The 27,260-nt window shown below is 40.3% G+C and overlaps 1 protein-coding gene across 2 annotated transcripts in view; it reads left to right on the forward strand.

The window, feature by feature from the left end:
• The window catches only part of DGKH (diacylglycerol kinase eta), a 358,194-nt gene that overhangs the window by 110,817 nt on the left and 220,117 nt on the right, over window positions 1-27,260 (forward strand). For both annotated transcript variants that reach the window (XM_089668821.1, XM_089668822.1), the window contains exons 2-3: window positions 1,180-1,290; window positions 7,524-7,604. In XM_089668821.1, coding sequence (XP_089524947.1) covers window positions 1,180-1,290; window positions 7,524-7,604 — 192 coding nt within the window. The remainder of the gene's footprint in view (window positions 1-1,179; window positions 1,291-7,523; window positions 7,605-27,260) is intronic.

A 27,260-nucleotide genomic window follows, 5' to 3' on the forward strand; every position in this document is an offset into this window, starting at 1 on the left:
GGTCTTCTGGCCCCTCCTTGGCAGCCAAGTCCCCCAAAGCAAGCAGCTTGCTATGGGGGCACCCAAGCAGGCTCGTTCCTGAGCCGCTGCTCTGCGTGTCTATTCACACACAGAGCCATGGCATTGCCCACCCTCACACTCTCTCTCCTCATTGGCTCACTGGCTGTGATTAACAGCAGTGGGAGCCAATGGCCCCCACTGCTGTCTCAGTTAATGAGAATAGATGGTCTCTGGAGAGCCAAGGCTCTCATGCACATCGCTAGATCACGATGGGACTCAGATACGGTTTTTGGGGAGGCTGCTGCACACAGGTTTTTTTACCTTCATGCATAGAATGCATGAAGATCAAAAAGCTTGAGCCTTTACAACCACTTTAACGTCTGAACTTAGTGTAGTTTATAAATTCACTCTGATAAGAATACCCAGTGATTTGTAAGCAAAATAAAAAAAACAAATAAAATCAATTTTGCTTACCCATGATTGGATGGATTAAAATCAGCAGAGCGTCATCTCAATCACTAAGCTCTGGTGAAATTCCCTTTGCAAAGTAAACTATTTGTCTTTAGTAAATCAACCACAATGTTTCTATTTTGCACAGTTACAAACAATGCTGCTATGCTGAGAAGCTTCATACTTTCTCCATGTCAGTGAATGCTGTTCTAACCAGAGACATCCAGGTACTGAACATTTTCAGGAGCATGTCAGCATTGCTAGTCATTACATTTGTTGATGTACAGGTTCCTAAACTTTGGAAAAATTGCATGCTTTTCAGTGCTGCGAGTCCTTGCCCCAGAACAAATGTGCTGATCAGAAGTTTTGACAATGTTCTGGCTTCCAATAAATATGTTCCCCCCATCAATATCTTTAGTACCACAGTCTTCATTTTTTTTTTTTGTTTGTTTGTTTTAGTTTTTCTCTTCTCCTGATGAAAAGTGGATGAGACTGGAATCTTAATGGATGTCTAAGGCCCCTTTCACATGGGCATCCTGTTTTTTTCTTTGAAAAAAACGTAACTGAACAGATGAAAAAAACGGATCAGTTCACATCCGTTTTTCATCCATAGCATATATGGGAGACTGTACTTGGCTCTACTTTGCTTATGTCCAACCATGTATTGGAAGAAGAATGTATTTTTACCTTTTTGACAATAATGTTTTTCCCTTTCTGTTTACTTTCCAGACAAGTATCAAAGAAGGATTATTACTGAAGCAAACCAGTTCATTTCAAAGATGGAAAAAACGCTATTTTAAGCTTCGGGGCAGAACCCTGTACTATGCCAAGGATTCAAAGGTAAGAAATCCTTTTCATTCCATTTATTTTAAATAGCAGTACATACTTAACCATTAACTTTTCTGCATATTGCTTTTTAAATCATATGTAGTTTTGAGCTTTCTTTCGAAGCTGTACTACTAACCATGTATCTGGTCCCCCCCTTTCCCACATGCTGTGTTTTTTTTGTTTTTTCTTTTTTTAAGCGTATTTCATGTGTTTTGTGCACGTTTTCGCACAGCCCACATATGGCAGTCCATTCACGTTTCTGCGTGTGTTCAGAATCACGAAAATGTGAATGCAGCCTTACTATATTGCATGCCATAGTATAAACACAAGATATATTGAATCAGTATAAATCTACCATTTCTAACACTTTAAAATAACTGCAGTCACACTTTTCATATTTACTGTTACCAAATTGATTTTTGTAATTAGAAGTGTAAGCCCCATATCCCTAAACAGTGTACAATTTAAATTAAATCTGTTTTAATGGAGTTTTGGATTTTGAGTGTAATGAAAACATGGTGCACACAGAATGGGGGGAAGGGGGGCAATAGGACAGATGTGGAAGAAAATGTAACGGGAGTCCAAAGAAAAAGGACTGTGGAGGGGAAGCAGGTAAAGTGATAGTATTGTTCAGCTGAGATATTTAACAGCAAGAATTACATTCTCATTACCCATCTTGGATTGCTCTTCACAGAGTGACACAGGTATAAATGAGCCCTATGTGTAGGAAAATCTGAAATGGGAACACTGACAAAATGCCAACTCTGGTTCCAGCTGTCCCCTACCTTACTGAAGCATTTTTAGTGTTTCCCTTTTTTTTTTAAGTTTACTGTGATGGAACTCCTGTCCCTGTGACAGAACGTAAAGGGAACCTCTTTAATAGAACCACAGATAGTCACAATATAGCCACGGGGATATTCCTTTTTTTTTTTCCCCCACTGTATATCAAATAAAGGAAAAACTTATTTTGGCTTGTTGTACTCATCAACATATTCATGCAAATTTTAAAGACAAATAAGCTTTTTTTGTTAGGGTAATTATATACAGTATATTTGTGTTTATATTCATGTGTATTTAAAGCAAAAACAAATTTTGAAAATACAATATTTGTAAAAGCATTTTACAACTAACTTGCACTAAGGTACGCTAAGGTATTACAAGGTAATATTATCCAATCACTATTCAGCTATTTATTATCAAAATCTGAAATGTTAGGTGCATAATCCCCCCCACAAAATGCACTTCTATCCAAAAATGGCTTTCGTATGGCTTTAATTGCACAGGAGCATAAATGGTTCTACCTTACGGATGTAAAAAACACACCTTACTACCCTTTGAGCTTTGTGAAGGCCAGTGGAACTGGATAAAGGTGCTCTCAACACCCTTCTGTGTCTCCAAAATACTCCTAGTCTAACCTTAACAGCGTGAATTTTTCCAGAGCCCTGAAAAAGAGGTTCCCAAAACCTTAAAGAATATTGGCTATTTCTTCCAGTCAATACCAATAAAGATATTAAACTAAATACTGAGTTATATATGAATATCTGTACTAGGTGTGCTTCTTGCCTCACTCTTCATTTCCAAACAGTCTTGGTATAAAAGGGGTTATTTTGGTTAAAGGCACTTGAATTTAAAGAAAAAATTAGCTGTGCATTCTCTTTGAAAATAATGAGGGTTAGTGCTTAATAATGAGGGTCATTTCACAATAGCACATAATTCCATCTATGATTTGGAGGTGCTTGTAATAAGCAAGCACTTTGTCATGCCAGTTGTCCAAGTGCTTTTCATGAGTTTACAGGGCTCCTTAGAAAAACACTTTAGGCTGTGAAATAGTAACTTAATGATCAGCGGCCCTGTTCTGTCTCTCTAAGCATTGAAAGTGTGATCTCTGTAACTTACAGTTGTGATGCGATAGCGATAACTCCAATCTTAGTTGAATATCACAGGCAGTGACTCAATACAGAAGACATCTTGTAGATCTTGTGAAGTTTAGTCCATAAACTGAGAGAATCTTACAACAACAATGAACATCTGATAGGTCAAAAGATCATAATGTGACCTGCTTCATGACATGAGGCTAGAAGCTGCAATGCATTACTGGGAAGGGGGTGGGCTATCTGTACAGCATGAACTAAACCAAATGAAAGGGAGGAGCAGAGACAAATTACAGAGAAAACTTTAAAGGCATATGACAGTCATGTGAAACATGACAGGCCCCTTTCCTGACACACCGAACAGAGTCCACAGAAAGTCTGACTTAAGGATGTGGGGAGGAGAGCCCCCTCTCATTTATCAGCACTTGATGGCTGAGCCACCATTCACAAGGCCCAATCGCCCCCCTGTCTTCCATATTTCTTTTCTGACAGGTTTCCTTTAAGCCCTGTACCACATTTTCTGATATTCATATTACCTTGGCAGTACTTGTATGTAAGGATATTCCAAAATTTTCTACAGGGACTAGTGATTTAAGTAATGTGCCTGTCTGTTGTAGGCTCGTTAAAGCCCAACCCCAACCAAACACTTTCTTCTCGGCATGCTAGTACTGCTCTATCCTCAGTAGCTGCTGCAAAATACAAAATTCTGGCTGTTTTTGGAGTTTACAGGGAGCAAGGACTCTGGACACATTTGCAGTTCGCTCACTTTAACATCTGGAGAAGGCTGAGCTGCGGGAGACGGGGCAAATTGTGCATGCGTGGGTAGAGAAAGTTGAGTGTGTTTCCTGGGGCGGGGGGGGGGGGGGGGCGTGTATATAGAACGGTTGGCACATCCTTCCATTTGCAGGACAGAGAGGTGAGAACAAATGCAATGTGCATCTGAAAAAGTAAGAATTATTTTACAAAATGGAGCACGGCATGCCAATGAATTGAGGACACTGTAATGCATAGGGAAGTTTTTGGAAAGCGAGTAAAAATTAACCTTTCAAAGAGACCGTGTCACTTTGCCAAAATTAAGAGCTGGATCTCCTCAGTCTCAACAACAATCAGTTATTAAAGAGGTACATACTGCTGCAGGTCCACACAAAAGTGCCACTCATATGCACTCGGTGCCTGCTCAGCTCGTAACTGACAAGAAGAAGCTGTTGACATGTTTCACGCTTGTGATTAGGCACTAGTTTAGCGTAAAGTGCGTAAAGTTTCCCCCTGCTTTTTTTCTGTGATGTACATTTAAGGCCTTTTTGTTAAATAAAGGTGGCTACTGGAGTTCACACTTTGCTTCATCAGCGTTAAATTATTAGGCAGTGCTTGGTTATTTGGCATTCATTGTGTTGACCTGGCTGTGTATGATCTCCCTTGGTCTAAAATACCAGTTAATTTTAATCTAAAAGCTCAGTTGAATGCTTCTGGAAAACTTTGGCAATTGAGTCAGGGTACATCAATTAACAAGTATTGTGATATGTGCTTTTTCATGCTGTATTGCAGCTGCCCCACCAGCAAAATCCCTGATAAATCAGACTATTCCTCTGAGTGGGACCAGCAATCCAACACACCCCCAGCCTACAACATTGACCACAGGTCTGCGTCCACATGCAGCACTTCTCAGAATTAAGTGAGTGGCAGGGATGCAGTGCTATGGGGGAGATTTACTAAAGCTGGTTCACTCAGAATCTCATTCACCTGTGCGTGGTATCCAACTTGTTCAATTAAGCTTTAGCAATAAAACCTGTAAGCTGATTGGTTTCCATGCAGAAGAGAACGAGATTCTGAGTGAACCAGCTTTAGTAAATAAACCCCTATGTGTGCTTTACAGGTTCCTCAGTGTCTGAGCAGGGAGATTACTGTGAGCAAAGCAGCTCCCAACAGACTGTCAAAAGTAATTTTGCTGTAAAGAACACCACCTAGAAGATCCCAGGCTACAAAGGATACTAAAATTTGTCGTTTTTATGTGGATGTGCAAAATGCAGGGAGTGATGTCTGTGCTCTTACTGCACAGAATCGGAACATGTGAGGCAGTTTTTTTGCTTTTTTTTTTTTTTTTTTTTTTTTTTTAATTGTAAAGGATCTAGTGACCACACCTATCTATATACTAATCAGAAGCAGCTACAATTCTTTTCTTTTTTTTTGTTTTTTTTTGTTTGAAGGAAGCTTTATTTGACTGACTTTTAGGGGATTCCTTCTGAACTGTGTAACAATTTGCCATTTATGCTTTTAGGGATTAGACCTTTTAGTACAGACTCACAGTAAAAATCTACTTAAACTACCTTATTTGGTTTAATTTTGGAAAATAGTAAAACTGAAATTCAGTTCTGCAGCGTTCTTTGACGTCAAACAGTGAGAATAAAAATAGGAGTGGGTTTCTGCCTCAAATAAAGCAACACTGTGTCCCTGTGCTGTGTGTGGCAATCTGTAATTGTGCTGCCAAAATAAGATTTCCCATAGGAGTTGCATAAAAAGTTACTAAAATAAGAAATTCTACGAAAAAAAAATAGCTTCCTATAGTCTGTTAGTGCTGGGGCCATTTTATAGTGGAATTTTAAGATTATTTTTGTAGTCATACCATTCTACAAGTTAAATTGTATCAAATTGTTGTACAGTTGGCATAGTTTAGTGAAAATCTACAAGTTAGTTTGCATAGTTATTTTAATACTGGAACTGCTTGCCTTCTATCCTCAGAAGTATAAGTTTGGGTATTTCTACAATATATTCTAAATTAAAGCGAATCTTCACCCAAAAGGGGAAGCTCTGCTTTAAGGACTGGTCCCCCACTCCCCATTAAGGATTGGCACCTTTGGGGAGCTGGGGGGTGCCCAAAATTTACAGGCACCTGCCTAGGCGATTGGAAGCGGAAGGTGTCCTCCTAAACCCCCCCCTCCCCGTAGTATTCCTAGAAGACTACAGGACCATTCACAAAGCACAGCGCTACTCGCCATACTGAAGATGCCGTTTTTTTTTTTGTTTTGTTTTTTTTAAGTCAGCAGCTACAGTCTTTATAACTGCTGACTTTTATTTTGTGCCAAGTGCAGAGTTTGCTGGAGGGGGGATTATGGTATGGGGTTGTTTTTCAGGGGTTGTGCTTGGCCCCTTCGTTCCAGTGAAAGGAACTCTTAAGGCGTCAGCATACCAAGACATTTTGGACAATTTCATGCTCTCAACTTTGTGGGAACAGTTTGAGGATGGCCCCTTCCTGTTCCAACATGACTGCACACCAGTGCACAAAGCAAGGTTCATAAAGACTTGGATGAGCGAGTTTGGGGTGGAGGAACTTGACTGGCCTGCAGAGAGTCCTGACCTCAACCTGATAGAAAACCTTAGGGATGAATTAGGTCAGACACTGGTGTAAAACGGGAAAGGCCTGGCTCACAGTCTCTGTCCTAACAAATGCGTTTCTGGATGAATGGTCAAACATTCCCATAGACACACTCCTAAACCTTGTGGACAGCCTTCCCAGAAGAGTTGAAGCTGTTATAGCTGCAAAGGGTGGGCCACCTTAATGTTGAACCCTACGGACTAAGACTGGGATGCCATTAAAGTTCATGTGCGTGTAAAGGCAGGCGTCCCAATACTTTTGGCAATATATTGTATGTTGGAGCACGCAATATAATTATCACAGGGGATTTTAATTTTGTGATATGAACTGCATGATTTTAATATTTATTGCAAAGGGGTACTTTAATATTTAGCACACATTTGTTGAACATTTTTCACATTTATTTGTTGTAGCTGGTTATAGAAGAGGAGTTCAAGATACATATTTGAGTAATATTTTTGGATATTAGATGCCATTTATTGCATGATTGCATTTTTTGCGAAAAAGTTGTATAAACGCGGTATATAAAGGGCGTGCTGTTGATTTTTTTTTTTTTTGTGGTTTACAGCATTTATTGTGTTGGGGTGGGTTCGCGGTTTTTTTTTTTTTTTTTTTTTACATTATTCATGCACATTTTTTGGGACACTATCAAAAAAAATAGAGCTGCTTCCCTATTATAGCTAAAGAATTCTGGTGGTAATCTGTGATGCAGTCTATAATTCCCCTTTAGAACTGGTTTATTGCCCATATCAATGGTATTCTCTTAATGTTTTAATGTACATTATGGATAAATATGGATACTTTGATCACCTTATACAGAAAGAATAGCTCTTCCTTCAATACCTTTCTGCATGAGGTAACAAATATTTGGCAGTCAGTGGAAAAAGTTTAGTGTAATATAGACTCTTTTCCTTCATTAGTATACTTTTATGTCTGTATAGGAAGGTTTTTGCCTGATGATGATTAATCTAATACACTTTTTTTTTTTTTCTTGCCTTTCTTAGTCTCTCATATTTGATGAGGTTGACTTGTCAGATGCAAGCGTCGCTGAGTCAAGTACAAAAAATGTGAACAACAGCTTCACGGTAAGGTATCTTTTTGAAGGCTTCACCACAATAAACGCAAGCAAAGAAAATGCTTGCCAGTTGCCTGTTAGTTATTTTATATCACCATTTCATATAAGGATCAGATATTGAGTCCGTCACCTGAAAAAGGCAAAGTAACTTTTTTTGTGTATTCTGTATGTTTCTTGATTAATATGACAGATACAGGTGAAACTCGAAAAAATTAGAATATCATGCAAAAGTTCATTTATTTCAGTAATGCAACTTAAAAGGTGAAACTAATATATGAGATAGACTCATTACATGCAAAGCAAGATAGTTCAAGACGTGATTTGTCATAATTGCGATGATTATGATTTACAGCTCATGAAAACCCCAAATCCACAATCTCAGAAAATTAGAATATTACATGCAATCAATAAAACAAGGATTGTACATAGAACAATATCGGACCTCTGAAAAATATAAGCATGCATATGTACTCCGTACTTGGTTTGTGCCCCTTTTGCAGCAATTAGGGCTCGTTCACACTTGACTGTTTTACCAACGCTTGCCAAACGCCCCTATAGCTATTGGCAAGTGTTTTTAATGCTCCGCAAATGCCGTATGCGCGGTTTAGCAGAAGTTGCGAGGTGTTTGCCGAGCGTTAAAAACGCCCCACAAACGCATATAATGAAGTTTGAATGGTTCTACCGCTTCGCAAACGCCCCGCAACCGCACCGCAAACGCCGGCCGGGTGTTTGCAGAGCGGCAACATAGACAAGAATCAGAGGCTTCAACGCCTCCTGACTCGACCAGAGGCTTCTGTTTTGCCGCGACGCTAACTCTCCCGTTAGAACAGCACCGTGTGCTGCAATGTGCAGAATTGTCTGAGGCGTTTGGGAAGCGGTAAAAACGCTTCCCAAACACCACTCTGCCGCCTGCACACAACGCTAGTGTGAACGTAGCCTTACTGCCTCAATGTGGCGTAGAATGGAAGCTATCAGCCTGTGGCACTGCTGAGATGTTATGGAAGTTATGCTCACAACAGCAATAACTGAGAAATGCAGTGCACATCAGTACAGTGTGCATGATAAATCCCTGAGGCCTCACAAATAATTAGTTAACGGGGTCTTCATAAGTACCTCCACAGGAAGATAAACAACGCAGTAGAAAGCAACAAGACAACACATCCTTTTTAGGAGGTACACATGGTATCAGCCTGTAACCACCTCTCCCATTCTTGTAGTAATTGTTCCGAAAGCCTCTGTTAATATATAACATTTTTTTTATAATGCAGGGGGTTGTTGACTTCAGACATCCAGGCATGTGTTGTGGTGGGTACAGCTTGCAGCCAACCTCTAGCTATCAACTTTCTGGCCACAAACAATGTTTCATTTAAAAAGGTTATAGAATATTTGTCCATGCCAGACTCCAGAAAAAAGCCCAATGGGCATTGCTTAGGGTTTAGTTGCAGTGGAGAACCCATGTGGTCATGGAGGATTTGAACAGTTTTCTCTCAAAAGCCCTGAATCTGAGAACAGTGCCAGATTAAGTGTCTGAATATACCCGGACCAATAAGGCACTTAAGGCACAAAGAGCTACGAGATGAGCAAAATTTAGCTAAGTGTGTTGGGGTGATATATTACCTATGGATATATAACTTTGTGAGGTGGTGTGATACCTTAGAGGATACTCATTTACATGCCTCTAATATTTCACCCCAGTCCTCATCCTCAATAATACCAGCGTCCTCTTAACAATGAGATGCAAGTGAATATGCTAATTGAGAAGCTTCACGAGCAGGGCCCTCCTATTCCTTCTGTGCTGAAATGTATTGTAATTGTACTGTCTCCCTTATATTGTAAAGCGCTGCAGAAATGTTGGTGCTATATAAATCCTGTATAATAATAATAATCTAATTGAGAAGCAGCTGGGGTGAGCAAAACATCATGGAAGGTGGATATCAATTTACAGGGTTCATTGCCATAAATCATCTCTAGTGACTCCATCATAGACACACTGGGAAAACCGCCAGAAAATTGAGTTTGAAGGGCATGCCGTATTTGGAAATATCAAAACAACATGTAGTTTGGGGAAGCTAAATTCGGCTTTCAACTGATCAAATAGTACATTAGATAACATATAAACAGCTTTGTAAATCCACACCTGCTGATCAGGGATCTGTAACAGTTCATGTAATGTTTTGTTATACCATAAGGGATTATCACTATAATAGATCAGGGATTGAGTTTTGGACATAACTAGATCCCAAATTTTGTCTGTGATGAAAAGGAAGGCTGTAACAAGCAGCAGAAACAGGGGAGCCTCTTAGTCCTCTCAATATATTACAAAAGGGGTGTGGAAAAGGAGAGATACCTTTTTGCCTCTCAGATTTATCTATATGATAGACGTGTGACAATTGGGCCACTAGATAAAATAAAACCTAAGTCGGGAAGAGCAGTGCCCCCTAACGTGGCCGGGTTCTTCATGGCTCTCCAAGACCATTTATGACAGCTACTTTTCCATATAAACGATTGAAGTATAGAATCAATAATTTTTAAATATCAATGGGTGATATAGATTGGGGAGTGCCAAAGAATATACAAATTTTTGGGGAGCCGAATCATTTTCACAAGATCTATGAGTCCCATAACTCCCAGGGGCAATTTTGCCTATATTTGGGTTTTGGTTTTAATTAGGGGAATGAGGGGCTCGACATTCAAACCAATGTAATCAGAGAGAGATCTAGAAATCTGTCTACCGAGGTATTTGCAGGAGTTAACCCAAACTAATGGTAGGTCTGCCTGATCCGCTGAAAATTGAAATACGTCAATGGGAAGAGTTTAAATTTATCCCAGTTAATTTTTAGAATACTAATGTCCAAATCGTTCAATTATGCGAAGGGCAGAAAGTGATGAAGGACCAGAGCTCACTAGGTAAAGGAGCATGTCATCTGCATATAGTCCTACCTTCTGAACCAATGATCCTGCATTTAGGCCTTGTATGACTGGGCTGGATTGTAGTAATCTAGCCAGAGGTTCCACCGCAAGTGCATATAGAAGGGGTGATAGAGGGCAGCCTTGGTATGTTCCTCCGGATAGGGAATGTGCCTCTGATGTCCACTCGTCCGCTATCACTTTGGCACACGGCGCATTATAAAGAATATTAAGCCATCTAATAGTTTGGGCCAAAGCGTTGTAAGCAATGCCATAGGTATCGCCATTCTACTGAGTTGAATGTTTTGGCTCCATCCAACAAAGCTACAACCCTGGAACCAACACAGTCATGTGAAGCCTGAACATTCATAAACAGGCGATGAGTGTTAAAGGCAGAATGCGTAGTAGAAAAATAAGAAAAAAGCTTGTTGCTGAGGATATAGGTACCTCCAAGTGTCAATAAGTGCAAAATCCGCTAACAGGCGACTAAAGTGGGTTTCATGGTCTGGGGAGGAGGAGGAAATCGATCCTGGTCTATCCAGGCTAGGATTAAAAACCATATTAAAATCTCCCAGCCATACTGCAACTCCAACCCCTCTTCCAACTTCGTGAAGATGGCATCTTATTGTTTTGGAAATAAGAGGGGGGGGGGGAGGAGGTGGCGGATCGCCAATAGGGTAGCACCCCAACATATCCGAGGGGAGTTTACAATACTCACTATTCAGGTGGAATTAAGTCGATCAATCCAAGTAGTGGCCACCTTTTGGGTCTTCAAAAAAGTGTACTCTGTCTTCATCTGTTACATGGAGGCAGGTTGGATACAGCTACAGCATCAGATATTTAATATGACGTGCCCGAAGGCATCTGTTGACCTCCGTGAAATGGTTGCGTTATCGTTGGAATTCGGTTGAGAAGTCAGGAAAGATGGTGATTCTTACATTGCTGGAGGGGTATCCTGGTCCTTGTAATTAAGAAATTTGACAATAAATGCACTTGGAGGTACTCCTGGCGGTGGTTGTTTAACTGCCATGCGATGTGCTCTCTCAACTATAACGGATTTGTAAAAAGGCTTTGCTGTAGGTATTGGTAAGCTGATCTTCAAGAGATGTGCATGCCCTCGGACCCCTCTGGTAGGCCAATAAAGCAAAGATTGTTGTGCCTTATACAATTTTAAAGATAATCATGTTTTTGATGAAGCGGAGTAAGTTGGTGGTGTAGTTGGTCAGAGGAGTCTTACAGGACAGCATCTTCTATGCGGCCCAGGTGATGTTCAGCCTCAGACACAGTCACATAGTTTCTGAAAATCTTGCCAGATAAGCAAGATATCCACCTTAATTTATTTTATTTTAGAAGTAAGGTTGGTTTCGCAGGTCGAGATTGCTTCTAGGACTTTGGTCACCTCCAATGCCGGTGGATCCGGATCTGTAGAGGAGTAGCCGCCATCATCCCCTTGGTGATCTCTGGCCTGGTGGCAGAATTTGTCCTGTTTTGCACCGGCCTCCGAGGTTTTATGGGGAGGAGACATAGTGCTGGAGTGCACGGGAGCTCACCGAGTGAGATGGCTGGCCAGAGAACCTTACGATGCGAGGCAGGATAAATGAAGGCGATATGTTGACAGCGGAGCGCAGGTCACTTGTGTCCTACTCCCATGCCATGCTAGGCCTCGCCAAGCCTTTCATTTCTATTTTAAACTGAATGGGTTGTATTACAAGGTGAGGGCTTACACCTACTTTAACAATGAACTGATAATGTCTTGTGTCTGGCTGTTAACACTTTAGATTGTTCTCAGCTCTCTGTGAACTACAGAAATACAGTGGTAGGATCTCCAGGTGAGATGAAAGAAAAAAAAAAATCCTGAAAAACTAATGCAATGCAGCTAACCACATCTAAGTACTGATAAGCTGCACTATATTACATTTTGTTTTATCGAATGTTCCTTTCTCAAAAATTAAAAATAATCCTTTGTTATATATTTTAAAACATGCATGCAGTTCTATACCCATTTTATTGACTGTATGAAAGTCTAACTTTATTATATTTTTTGGAGGGGGTGTATAGTCTTTTAGGATATTGCTCAAGGTCTTGTGGGTTTTTTTTTTTTTTCTATAAATTTGGTTTTGACATCTTTAAATTGTTTTTAGAAGCAGATGGACTCATAAAATGCTGCCTCTTTGCCAGCTCTGTGTTGTAAATGCCACAAAACTGCATATGTTACTGTGTAATGGCAGACGAGATATATTTGGCCTTGGAGTAGATTGGGTAAGATATTAGTCTTGGGATATCAGTTGCATTGATTTTAGAGGTGTTTTTTTTTGTTTTCACCTAAACACATGCTTATGAGAGAGCCTACGATTTAAGGTCAGCAGATACGAGCGCGGTGTTTTCAGGCTCACTTGCAGGCTGTACATTTTCTGCGTTCTGGATAGCTGAAGGGATTATGCATCGCCCAGTCAGCTTTATGCGCATTGTGAAGCTAAGCACTAACATGTTGAAATATTGATAAAAATTGTGATAATGTAAATGGATTGAATAGGTTCAGGCTCGTAACCACTTTCCCTCCAGAGGATTTACCCCCCTTCCTGACCAGGCCTTTTTTTGCTATTCGGCTCTGCACTATTTCAACTGGTCATGCAATGATGTACCCAAACTAAATTGATGTCCTTTTTTCACAGAAATAGAACTTTCTTTCGTAGGTATTTGATCACCTCTACGCTTTTTTTTTTTTTTTTTTAATTTTTTTCATGCTATAAACAAAAAAAGACCGAAATTTAAAAAAACAATTTTTTTTCTTTCGGTTATAAAAAATATATAGTAAACTCAGTCATATGTTTAGGCCAAAATGTATTCTGCTACATGGTTTTTGGTAAAAAATAATCCCAATCAGTGTATATTGATTGCTTTGTGTGAAATGTATAGCATCTACAAACTATGCTATAGATACTGCAATTTACGCCATTTTTTTGCTTTACAGCACTGCACTCGTTTAACTGATAATTGCATGGTCATACAGTGCTGTACATTAATGAAATTGAAGTCCTTTTTTTCGCACAAATAGAGCTTTCTTTTGGTGGTATTTTATCACCTCTGGGTTTTTTCTTTGTTTGCGCTGTAAACAAAGAGTCCGAAAATTATGAAAAAAAAATATTTTCTCATTTCAGTCATAAATATCCAAAATACTCAAATTTCCTAATAAATTTAGGCCAAAATGTATTTTGCTATATGTCTTTGGTAAAAAAAAATCCCAATAACTGCATATTAATTGCTTTGTGTGAAACTTTTAGCATCTACAAACTATGGCATAATGGAATTTACACAGCTTTTGCTTTCTGACTGCTTATCACATTTCTTGAAGTGCTAAAATACCGGGACAGTACAAACACCCCCACATGACCCCTTTTAGGAAAGTAGACACCCTAAGCTATCTGCTGAGAGGCATGTTGAGTCCATGGAAGATTTTTTTTTTTTTTTTTTTTTTTCCCCACAGACTTTTCGAAAATGACTTTTTTTTTTTTTTTTTTTTTTACGCAATGTTGTCACTTTAATGCTATATTAATCACACAAGCCATGGGCATATGTGGAATTACACCCCAAAATACATTCTGCTACTTCTACCGAGTATGGGGATACCACATGTGTGAGACTTTTTGGGAGCCTAACCACATACAGGAGCCTGAAATCCAGTGACCACTTTGAAAGCCTGAAGGTGCGTAACTTCCTCATTTCACTTCCTCACTACCTATCACAGTTTCGGAGGCCCTGAAATGCCAGGATAGCACCCCCCCCCCCCCCCAAATTACCCCTTTTTGGAAAGTAGATACCCCAAGGAATTTAAAAAGAGGCATGGTGAGTATTTTGAAGATCTAATTTTTTTTCACAAGGTTTTCAAGTATAAAAAAAGAAAAACATTTTTTGTGTTCTTTCTTCGTTTTCCAAAAACTTGTGGCAACAGATGAGATCTTCAAAATGCTCACCATGCTTCTTATCAAATTTCTTGAGGGTTTGGTGCTGTCCTGGCATTTCAGGGCCTCCGAAACTGTGATAGGTGGTCAGGAAGTATGAGGAAATAAAGCCCCTTTAAAAGCCTGAAGGTGCTTATTGGATTTTGGGGTCCTGTACTTGGCTAGACTGCCAAAAAGTCTTTCACATGTGGTATCCCCATACTCGGGAGAAGTAGCAGAATATATCTTGGGGTGTGATTACACATATACCCATGGCATGTGTGCTAAAAAATAAATCTATTGACTCAATATGCCTCTCCGCAAATAGTTTGAGGTGTCTACTTTCCAAAAAAGCTGTCATTTTGGGGGGTGGGGGCATTTTATGCCCAGCATTAGAGGTTTATGCCACACATCACTCACTCCTCTAACCACCTGAAGACCAAGCCTTTTACTGACACTTATTGTTCACTTGAATCAGTATTTTTTTGCTAGGAAATCACTTTGAACCCCAAAACATATTTTTTTAAAGCAGACATTCTAGTGAATAAAATGGTGGGTGCTGCAATGTTTTTATGTCAGCGAATTAAAAAGAAAAAAACACTTTTTTTTTTTTTTTTTTTTTACTTTTAATGCATAAAAAACACAATATACTGGCCAATTATTTGGTAAAATATAAAAGATGATGGTATGCAGAGTAAATAGATACCAAACATGACATGATTTAAAACTGCACGCCCCGAGCAATGGCGACAAACTGCATACATTTTTAATATCCATAGGCAATGCTTTCAAAGCCTTTACAAGGTACAGTTTTAGATTTACAGAGAAGGTCTAGTGCTAGAATTCCTGCCCTTGATCTGATGTTCATGGCGATACCTTTTTTGAGAAATCTGGGGTCTATCAGACTCTAGATATCTCCTCTGCCCTTACATCATGTAATCTCACCAAGTTTTGTGTGATCAGATGCTTTGCCAATTTACAAATTGTGCTGTCTATATCCTGTGAAACTGAAGTGATGAAATGCTCGTAACTTCCAATTTCTTAGACTATAGAGGAGATTGGCGCCGTTCCGGTCTCCAGTCAGCTCCATGGTCAGCTGGCAGAAACACTGGCTGATTGGGCACGGGACTGCCTGAGAAGGCCGTGGAAGGCAGCGGGGGAAGGGGGTTATCGCCTCCCGCTGCTTGTAAAAGCATTCCTACAGCTAATTAGCCACTAGGATTGCTTTTACATGAAAGCTGATCGCCGCCTAAAAAAAACAACCAATACCAGGATGATGCCTGGTGTACAACCACTCAAAATCCAGTGATGTACCAGTACATCACTGGTCCTTTTTGAGTATATAAGCTATGTTCTTTTTTTTTTTTTTTTTTTTTTTATGCAGCCTGTGGGCTAAATGAAAAAAAAGAGAAGAAATCTCTGCAAGAAAAAGTGTGTAGTATGCCCACCATTAGAATATACTTCCCTGCATCCACCCACTTCTAATGGTGGGCACACATGAAATTAAAAAAAAAAATAACCTAACAGATTCCTCTATTCACTTCAGTCGTACAGTGCTGCACACACCTACTTTTATATTCTGAGAGTAACACCCTGTTGCTGTCAGAATAAGCAAGTCGGTACTGCAGCTGAATGTCATTCCTGCAAAGAAATCAGCAATGGTTAAAAATAAAACAGTAACTCAATAAAACAACTTTTTTATTGAATTATGTGCCTAAAATCATTATAAAATATCTATGCTTAATCATAGGGGCCATCCACCCACTGCCCACCCCAGGCCCCTGTACTTCGGCATATATGCTCTTTTTTTAACTGTGGATGAAAAATATCATCCAGTAGCGCTGCACGCATTGACTTATGTGTATTCTGAGAGCAAGTTAATTTCAGAATAAACAAGTTGATGATGCAGCTGAATGGCATTGCTGCAAAAAAAAAAAATACAATAAAACCGTAAAATCTGCTACAGACACATCTTTTTTAGGGTAGCAGGAATGGCATCGGGATAATTCCTCTCATGCAGCGGGCTAACTGCATCTGGGTTGGGGGTTTGGGCTATAGCTCCTTTTGGATACAAAGGACCGTGATCTCTTCCTGGAATTTTAGGAAGGATTCACTTCATCCAGTTGCTTTGTAAAGCACAAAAGCATTATATAGAGCCAATTAATATATATATAAACTGGCTTTTCAGGAGTATGGCTTCATCATCTGGTCATTAAAGTCCACCCCTCCCATGTTAATGTTAGCGTTGTGGACACAGAGAATCTCCTCAACAACACCAGCTGCTGTGGCAATTTGGATGGTCGTGTCTGCGTGAATGGAAGACTGGACCAAAACACCCTGGTTGTCCTTCCACTTCACTGTGAGCAATTCCTAATTTCTTAAGCAGACTTTTTCCCCCTAAGATGGGTATTTACAAAGCCGTTGGGGGAAGTCCCGGCGATTAGCACGGTGCCACATGCGCCAATTCCAAGATTGTACAGATGTCTAAATAAAGACTGGCTTGAATAAAAATTGTCCACGTATAAGTGGTACCCCATATGGAAAAAGAATGACACCCAGTCCCAAACTATCTTGCCACTGCTCCCATGTAGTCTGGGCATCCAAGGGGCTCCACGTGACTTATCTTTTTCCTCATAAATCTGAATCTTATATGTATAGCCTGTTGCCCTCTCACAGGTCTTGTACATCTTGACCTCATATCTGGCATTCTTGCTGGGGTGAAATTGTTTGAATGCAAAGCGGCCAGAAAAATGAATGAAGGGCCGAATTTTGAGGAGCCGGTCAAATTCAGGATCACCCCAAGGACGACAGAGTGTATTGTCGTTGAAATGTATAAAACGCATTATTTTCTCATATCTTTGCCTGGCCATGACAGCACAGAACACGGGCATATGATGAATCTGGAAGATCCGATTGTGAAACAATATATCAACAACTACTCTCAAATTGTATTTAGGAAAGCCACGTCTTTACGTGATAAACTTACCAAGAGCCATTATATGCCTAATCCAACCCACACTAAAGCCCACTCTGCAGGGATGTTTAAATGTAATCATTGTAATTTGTCCTTTTGATCAAATCAGGCAAAGTATTTACTCTACCTAACGGGGAAACTTTCCGTCCCAAATTTCGTGCAGACTCTGACACCGAAGGTGTGATATATCTTATGACCTGCAAATGTGGGGCCTTCTATGTGGGCAAAACCATTAGGAAGTTACGGTCTAGAATAAATGATTATATATACTAATCTGCCAACGGTAAAATTATCACTCCGGTTAGTAGACACTTAGATTTATACCACAGATTTGACACCACTATGGTTTCATTTTTGGTATAAGAAGTAATCCCGAAAGACCCTAGAGATGGCAATTGGGATAAATGCATATTGCAAAAAGTGTTTTGGATTGAGCGGTTAAATGCTACATGCCCATTGGGTATTATTGAAACCCTGTCTTATAACCCATTTTTGTAATTACGCTCAATGTGGTTTAGGCATTTGACTATGACAATACTATTCAAGCACTGCTATTGATATAGTCATACAGGTGGTATTATGTATCTCCTCACTTCCTGATGTGTGAGGGTGTTGCACAACTGAGCCAGTATCAGTGGTTTGAACTATTGCCATTGTATTGATTCTGGAACACTTTCCTGATGGTTGCTATTATTGCCATGGTTGATTGTGTTTACATGCTTCTATGTGAGGGTGATGGTTTCTTAATGGGGGAAATTAGGGGGGGTTCGATGTCCCTGTTTAGTGGGCCCTATAATCAATGAATGGGCAGCTTGTGGCACTGTGACTGAGGTCCCCCGCTGTGCTGGGTGGGGTCCAGGCTGTGGTGTTCTATGGACATTGCTGCTCCCTGCAGTGATGGTCCATGATGGCTGCTGGTGTCGCCGTTATGCTCGTCCCCCACCATTCATATGGTGGGTTAGTACGTGTGTACGGTGCGCAGTGCTTGGCCGTACGTGGTCATGCACCGCCTTCTGACGGCACTGGTGTCCTGTGTTGGGATCCCTTAAATTGGGAGGGCGGGTGGTAGCTCTTGAGGCTATGGTGGTGGTGCTACACGTTTGTAGGCAATTCTGGGACCCGTTTGTACGGACGTGGTGGTGTTCTTTACACCTGGGCAGTTTTAAGATCTCTTACAGTCAATGCACTTTTGCATCTGTTATCAGGTGCAGTGGAACAGCTATTTGCTATGGTGAACATGGGGATTTAATGCCAACTATTAGGATGTACCTATCGGGTTACATATACATGTCTTTTCACAGATTGATAAGTGATTGGTTGGGGAACGTTTGCTGTTCGGAAGAGCCATAGTCCAAAGTACCAGGCTATTCCAAAAAGAACATTATTATACAGCAACCTCTAGGAGCTCACCTAGGGTCTTGGATATATGTCAAGCCTTACTTGCATACAATAAATCACTTTCCCTCGCTTTGTACTGGTTTTGCGACTGGCTGTCTCTTTATTTGGCATTCCAGTAGTGGGGGGGGGGGGAAGGGGGGGCTAATGGAGCCAATATGTCCTACAAATTAAATATTGTGTAATCATCTTTCAAACCCCCCCTCCCCCATTTGTGTCCTTTTTAGGAACTTTCTCATACATAATACTGGTCCTTTGCTAGCCTAGCTTATATGTATGTGTCCTATCTGGACCAGAAGTAGTGACTTTACTGCGTTCAAACCAGTGGGAAGGTTAGTTAAATGTTTAGAATTGTTGTGATATTAACCATCAAGGAGGCCCCTATCATATTGCTTCTAACTATTGTGAACTGCCTACATGTTAGGTATTGTCATGTGGCATGTCATTTGCCTCTTCAGTTTTGTGGGGATCCCCTCACTGATTGGCCCCTCATGGGGTCGCCGAATGCTCCCCTCCATAGTCCAATTTCAATATGATGAATCAGGTCTGTGAACCAATACAACCGCAATAAATTTTTGTTAGTAATGCCCATGTTGAGGGTTAGGCCCAAAAAAAACTTTAAATTATAAACCATAATAGGTTTCTATGCAAATGGTCTGGCAAGGTTTGAATTTGGGTTGGCGGCGATAAACTGTTGTACATATAAATTGCTTTGATCCACAATCAATGCATACAGATCTTCTGTGAAAAATCAAGGGGAGTAGTTAAATTTGCTTTTCAACCTGAATTCCGGGTTTGGCAGTGAATAGGGGAAGTACGGGTGCTGCGGAATTTTTGGGCTGCCAATCGGGATTTGCAAGCACATCCGGAAGGATACGAAGGTCTCTATGGGCCTGTGTGCAAATTCTTGGTGGTTGCGGGACACTACTTGTGCTCGCCACCGCACCAGCTTGTACTGCACTTATGGGACTTGCCACGTCACAAAGTGATACTGCAGTGCTAGTATGAAAAAGACCAGGATGCACAAGGCCGTTGGCGCTCGCCAGTTCACCAAAAGGTAGAGTGGCACTAGTACTAGCACTCTCCACACTGGCGCTGCATATGAGAATCATCATGTTATTGTAAAATCTCAGCAACCTGGGAACGTGGTTGGGTACGTCTGACCTTAGCAGGGACCTCTTCTCCATCGTCTGATCTATCTGTCAGGGTGCTCCTGCTGTCTACAAGTTCGTATTCTGAGGTTGATTGTGTCAGTGAGTTTTCCCCTTCACTCTCATCTTACATACTCCAAATCCTGTAGGCCTCTTCACTAGAGTACCTTTCGTTTGACATCTTGGCTGCTAAATTTATAGGTACCTAGTGCAACTCGCCAGAAAAAGAGCACCTGGCTGTTAGGGACTGCTTGAACCACTACAAAATATATTTACCGGCAAGTGCTAACAGAGATCAGGCCTGAGTCTGTAAACACTGCGGTTTTGTGTGCAATGTACCAAGTGACAGTGATCTACTGATATTGCACTTGCTGGGGGGGGTAAGTGTAGTGGCTATACGCAGGTGCTGGGGCTGATCCCGCTAGGGCTGCATTTTGGGGGACACTATACTCAAGTGATTGCTGGTATAGTGCTGATCTGATCAAAGATATTTATCTTTTCAGACACTATCAGGGGCGGACTGACCATTCGAGCACTCGGGCATTGCCCGAGGGCCCGGGGTCAGTAGGGGGCCCCATAAAATGCCTCTGGTATCTTTTTTATAGGCTTTTTTGGGTGTTTTGAGTGTGGGCAAGTACACAGGGGCCCCATGATCCCCATGATTCCCAATTGCCTGGGGGCCCCATGAGTTGTCAGTCTGCCCCTGGCCTCTATACTGGTAATGGAGGTTTATTGTGTATGTGAGCGTGTTCCTGGCAATGAAGGGGTTAAATGTGATGACCAGTGTATTGACGGGCAATCTGCCACTATCTGAAGTTGCTGGCAACACTAATACAGTGATCAGCAAAAAATCTGTACACTGTACTAATGACACTGGTGACAGGGCAGTGAAGGAGTTAACCGGGGCGGCGGGGGCGGCAGGGAGTTAAATGTGTCCTAAAATGTGTTTTAACTGTGAAAGTGTAGTGCTTTTACTCACTGTACCACCTTCTCTCTTTGGGATGGAATATGCCTAGAGAGAGAAGATGGCATCATTTCCTTTACGTGTGTAAGTATAAACACAGGTACAGGAAGGTCCCTGATAGGTCCGGGATCGATCATCCGATTTAAGCCGAACATCACTGGCCTAAATCTGATAATTGATCCCTTAGGGATCAAATCATGCATCCGCGGGTCGGCATTACTGCTATAGAGCAGAGGGGAAGCGATTAACTTTGTAAGTGGAGGTCTACACACCCTGGGTTATTTGTTTTATAGAGGAAAGTAATAATTATAATGTCTGTCTTATAAATAATGAAGACTATAGGTTGTAAGTTATGATACCAAAACCACTTTCCATAAATTAGACCGTTCCCTTGTATCCAAAGGCAGCCTACACCTTTGCTGTTGTCAAAATAAATACATAAATAATGAAAATAGCAACATGTAATCAAGTCACCATATTCTGTTATTGTGTAATCAAACACCGCTTGTCTTCAAATAAACAAACTGCTTCACCACCAAGTAATGGTAGGACTCTTACCAGAACATGTGGACTCTTAAACTAATAAGAGTCATAAACGCATGAATGTAATGGCCTGAAGATGTATATCCACCATAACTCTCAAGCAGGGGAAAGATGCTGGACCATCATAATGAGCGGAAAGGATCCCTTCAGGCTATATTCCTCTTATATGTCTCTCCGCTATGTGCATTTAATTAGACCATAAAGGAAGAAACAGGCGTGCAAACATCGCGTTAAACCAAATTTTATTAAAAGTGTTAAATTCCACTCACATTTAAGTAGACAAATATACGCTATGTACAAAAATAAGACCTCTGGTCCCGGGAACCAATCCAACTTCCGGGTAATTGAAAACCTTGTGATGACGTCAGAAACACACTGTATCTGAAGCGTTTCATAACAAATTACTTTGAGCCATGGAAGCTGTGCTCAATCATCTCCGCTGTTTTATAGAGCCATCCAAAGAGGGGAGGAACCTCAATCAAGCTCTTATTTCAATCAAAAATGGCCACGGTGATAACTAGACCTCAATATGAATTTCAAAATTGCTGTCGCTTGGATTAACCAAGTCTCGGGTTCAATTATAAAATGGCCCCTAATCATCCAAACCTCGGTCTGGAATAGCAAAACCTCTAATATGGCTGCCAATATTTATCTGCATATGCATAACTATATTAAAAAAACCATATTAAATCGCTATCTTTATAAAAAAGAATACATAATCTAGAACTGAATGTTACTCCCAGCTCATCATTAAAAAATAAATACAAACTGCACAACAGTCTAAAAGACTATATTAACAGATGTTTACAATTATATATACAATAACCCTGTTTGGATGGATCCATATAAAACACCCTAACAAATAATATCTAGAATGATAATGCATGATATTTCAATAGTGACATAATTAAGCATCGCTAATGAACGAATTAACCACCTCCCGTTCGGCCGTTGTATATAAACGGCTGGACAGTGGCAGTGCAGCGGCGAGTGGTCATTTATAAATGGCCTCCCCACACCCTGCTTGTGCGCGCTCCCAGGGAGCGCGCACCACCTTGATCCGGTGCCCGCTGTGTGCTCCGAACACAGTGGAACACCGATCATCGGACGGGACCTTTGTACGAGGTCTCGATCATGTGATCACCGATTGACCAATCCGTGATCACATGCAGAGTAGTAAGCAAGATGTCACTTGTGACATCATTGCTTACACGTGTGAAATCTGTTAATGATCACAGAGGTCACAGGGTACAAAGCTATTCACAACAGCCTTGTACCATGTGACAAGCTGTGACCAATCACAGCTCACTCAGTAGTTCTCAATGGCTGCAAGAATGCAGCTAGAGAGGAGAAATGATTGCTTTTACAGCCTTTATGGGTGCCTTTAAGCAATCGTTAAAAATAAAATATCTTCATCACCCCCCACAAGTAGTACTGTGTCACCATGTTGACACTGTACTGCTAGGATGACAGTATGTAAAAAAATAAATAAAAAAAGTGAAAAAAAATGTTTAAACATTATAATTTTTGGTTATAAACTAATTTGGGTTATTTTTTTTACTAAAAATATAACGGAATAAATTTTGGCCAAGCTTTATGATGAAATACTATTTATTTGCTAAATTTTATAAGAAAAACACTTTTCAAAATTTTTGGACTTTATCGGTCTCAAAAATAATGCTAAAAAATTCATATGAGTACAGTGTTGCATTACCGCACAATTGTCAATCAAAGTGTGATAGCACTGAAAGCTGAAAATTGGCCTGGACAGGAAGGGGGTAAAAGTGTCCGGACTGGAAGTGGTTAATTTCCCACTCAACATTCATTCCGTGAGGGGAAAAAAGATTTGTGCTTGTAGATCCAACATGTCTCTGAGACACCCGCCTTTTATAGGAACCCCCACGCCATGATGCCACATATATATAGCTAAAAAGCAAGTCCCCCTTACATCTTTGTTATGATAAAGAACATAATGTTTGGGAACACTGTGTTCCTTATTTTGTTAATATGTTCTTTAACCCCTGTAGAACAAGACCTGATGGCCCTTCCCACATATTGTTTACCACAAGGGCAATGGATTAAATACACCACATTTTTAGAGGCACACGTAATAATTGGTTTTATAGAAGTAACTTTAGACCTAAAAGTATCACAATTCTTATTTTGTAAAATGTTGTGCCGACAGACAGAACATTTTTTTACATGGGTAATAGCCCTTGAGGTCCTGAAAAAACTTCAGTTGCTCAGGAGGATCAATGACATTTGGTGCCACTCTCGCCCAAAGGGAAGATAATTCTCTGAACACCATAACCAGTCTTTTGGCTAAAAGTGGACCAAAACTCTTCTCGTTTTTAAGGACTCCTCAGTGTTTTATGAATATATTTTGTATCTGTGCTGTGTCGAATATGTGGTAATGAAAGACCACTTGAATCTATCGGATTCCTCTTGTTTGATTTTATCTAGCAACAGTTTCCTTACTAATATTTTTGATATTTCTAGATCCAATGTGTGTTCATCATAACCTTCTCAACAAACTGCTCCTTTAGAGTCATGGCCTGTTTCACATAATTATCCAATAAAGAACAATTGTTTCTCAACCTAATAAATTGGCTACATTGTACAGATTTTAACTTTGCTTTGTGATGACAACTGTTGGTAGAAATAAAAGAATTATGGTCAGTGGGCTTAAACGTTCTAGTCGACAGTGTATTATTATTTAATATAATTTCTAGATCCAAAAACTGTAGAGAGTTACAACTCTCTTGAAACGATAATTATATTCCCTTATTAATATTATTATTATTCAACTCCTCCATAAAAGACTGTAGGGATATTTAGCCTCCATACCAGAGGGGAAGGATGTGGTTTATATACCTCACCCACATTTTATTTTATTCTGTTTTTCAGAACTTGTTTGCCACTTAGCATACACCTTTAAACTATAATTGCTGGGATGTAATCACACTACATGTCCACTGAGTGACTTTTTTTTTTTTAAATAACTCCTAAAACATGAATTGCATGTTAACAAGTGTTAAAGGATAAGGTCATGCTTGGGAACATGTTACATGTTCCACCCATTTACTAGCTATCACTTTTTAAAAAGATTGGCTGTGCGGGGCTCCACCCACATGCCTTCTTCATTCATTAACAGTGTTCTGTGAATGATCTGCAAGTCTTGACAGTCTTAGCAGCTGTCGGCTTGTAGTTCTCAATGAACTAGCACGACACTACGGAGCGCTGTGGTAGTTAATTGAACCTTCTTGTCAGTATTATCTACTTTGACAAAACATCCCCATTTTAATTTGGGTAGTTTATAAAGACTGATTTTAAGATCACACGGCAAAATGGCTGTATGAAAAACCTTGAAGGGAAGCTTTAATTCTCTATCTAGTTCTGGGTCATTTAAAGTAGAACTACACACTGACTTTCTGCAAACTCAGGGTAAAGGCTGCTGTCTCCTCTCCACCTTAAACTGTCTCATTGCTACGCACTTACTTTCTGCAGAACTCAGGATAGTTAGTCTATATCTTTTTGTCTGTGGTGATTGATTCTCACCTCCTCTTTGCCTCTCTGTGATTAGAGAATAAATCATCTTTTATGAATTTGGCTTGTGTCTGGGGCTGGTCTGGCTTTGACCAGTACACCCCCCCCCCCCAATCCATGTGTTCCTTATCAGTTCCTAATTGGGGCCGAAAAGGAGTGCTCATTTGATCATCTTCCTATAAATTTAGACCAGCTTATGGGGGAGGACCAATGTTGTTTTTTCTTGATAACTAATCTGCCTTATTACCCTATTTTCTCTCCTCTGAATTACCCACCATCATTCTTGGTGATTTCAACATTCCCACTAATGTGAACAATCCAGCTACATCCCAACTCTTTAACCTAACCTCATCTTTTGCCCTAACACAATGGTCACAGTTCTGCACTCACTCTGATGTGAATACATTAGACCTTGTTTTCTCCCATCTTTGCATTCCATACTACCTCACAATTGTTGCTTTTTCTCTCTTTGATCACAATCTCATCACCTTCACAGTGTCCTCATCTTCAAACACCTATCCCTCCAAGCAGCAAGCCATTACTCGCAGAAACCTTCCCAACTTTAACCCTTCTCTTTTCCACTCTGTAACTGATCACCTATATGACAGAATCTCTTCCCTGTCCTGCCCTGACCTTGCCACTTCTGTCTACAACAGTTCACTTTCATCCACACTAGACTCACTTGTTCCTCTAACAGTACTACACAAAGAATTAGGCCCTGACCATTACAACCTTGGCAGACTAACGACACCTGAAATCTTAAGAGACATAATCGTGCACCGGAGCGATTGTGGTGTGAAACCAAATCCCAGCAAGCATTCACCCTTTATAAATCTGCTTTCTTAAAATACAATTCTTCCCTCCATGCTGCCAAACAAGCCTACTTTGTCACTCTTATTAATACCTTTTCATCCAGTCCTCATCTCTTCTCTACTTCTTACTCTCTATTTTCTCCACCTCTACCCAGTAACTCACTCAATGCTTACAAGATTGCCAATCATTTCAAAAATAAGCTTGATGCAATTCGTAGGGTCATCTCCACTACACAGACATCTATCCCACTTATAAAAATGAAAAAATTACCACCCAAGTAGGTGGATCAGCATACGTAATAACGCTGTCTCATCATAAATAAAGATGTGGGTTATAACCGAGCAGAATGCAAAATAAAAAAACAGCCATGAGAATAGGCTGTGGAAAAAGACGGTTGTCAATAAACCCAAGCAGAGTAGTATTGCAATTTTCATACAAAATCCTTTATTGCAAATCTTATACAAAAAAAAGTGAAACCTTACAAGGCAATCAAACAAATAAAACATGCAACAGTAAATTTAAAACAAGCAGTGCGGACTGCAATATGGCCAGGTCATCAGTAACCTCAATTAGAGCAGCCAATGGCCACACAGATACTCAAACAAATGCCACTGATGCATATAAGCCTATTAAAGAGAGTGGAAACAAAACAGCAAAGCGCTGTGTATAAGATTAATGTGGAGAGGGCAAAAAATGGTCATTGATATCAAAAGCGCTGCAAATCAGTGTCCTTAATCATGAATGATCTTATAGGTTGAATTTTACAAGTTCCAATGACCTTGAAATAAAAAGTTCTAAGGGTCATAGAAATAAACTGAAGAACACTGTAGAGTTATCCAATTATGGTGTCCGTTTATGGACCAGCGGTAATAGATCGCTGCTTAGTTCTCCGGCATTCTCGGAGAACACAGTTCTCCTGTGAATGCAGTTTATGAAGCAGTTTTCCGAACGAAGGGAGAATGGTCTCCAAACGCTGGAGAACGGTCTACAAACTCTGGAAAACGGCTCATTTTACTATAATCTCGAGAGATTACAGTAAAAGATCAGTTTACTAAGCAGAGGTAAATTATCTCTGCTTAGTTTTCGGTCCCTCTGATTCTCCAGCTCTGGGCTGGAGAATCTGGAGGGAGAACACAGATCTCCAGAGAAGGGCTGACATGATCTCCTGAGTGTCATAAACTGTGAATGACCAGAGAATAGCTGAGATCTGTTGAATCGCAGCTATTCTCTGTGTCATAAACGGACACCTAAATCCATATAAGTAGATCATGTAGATCACAGAAAATGCAACCAACAGACATCGTCCATTTGACCGCAACACAAATAGAGCCAGGAGTTGTAAAAGATGGCAACTGCTTTAGCAATAAACATGTAATGCCATATATGTTAGCTTGGGCCTGGCATAAGGGTTTAACAGTTCAGCATACATTGAGAT

The sequence above is a fragment of the Staurois parvus genome, unplaced genomic scaffold (assembly GCF_062004578.1).
Source record: "Staurois parvus isolate SC_StPar_1 unplaced genomic scaffold, SC_StPar_1.0 ptg000064l, whole genome shotgun sequence".
Lineage (NCBI taxonomy): Eukaryota > Metazoa > Chordata > Amphibia > Anura > Ranidae > Staurois > Staurois parvus.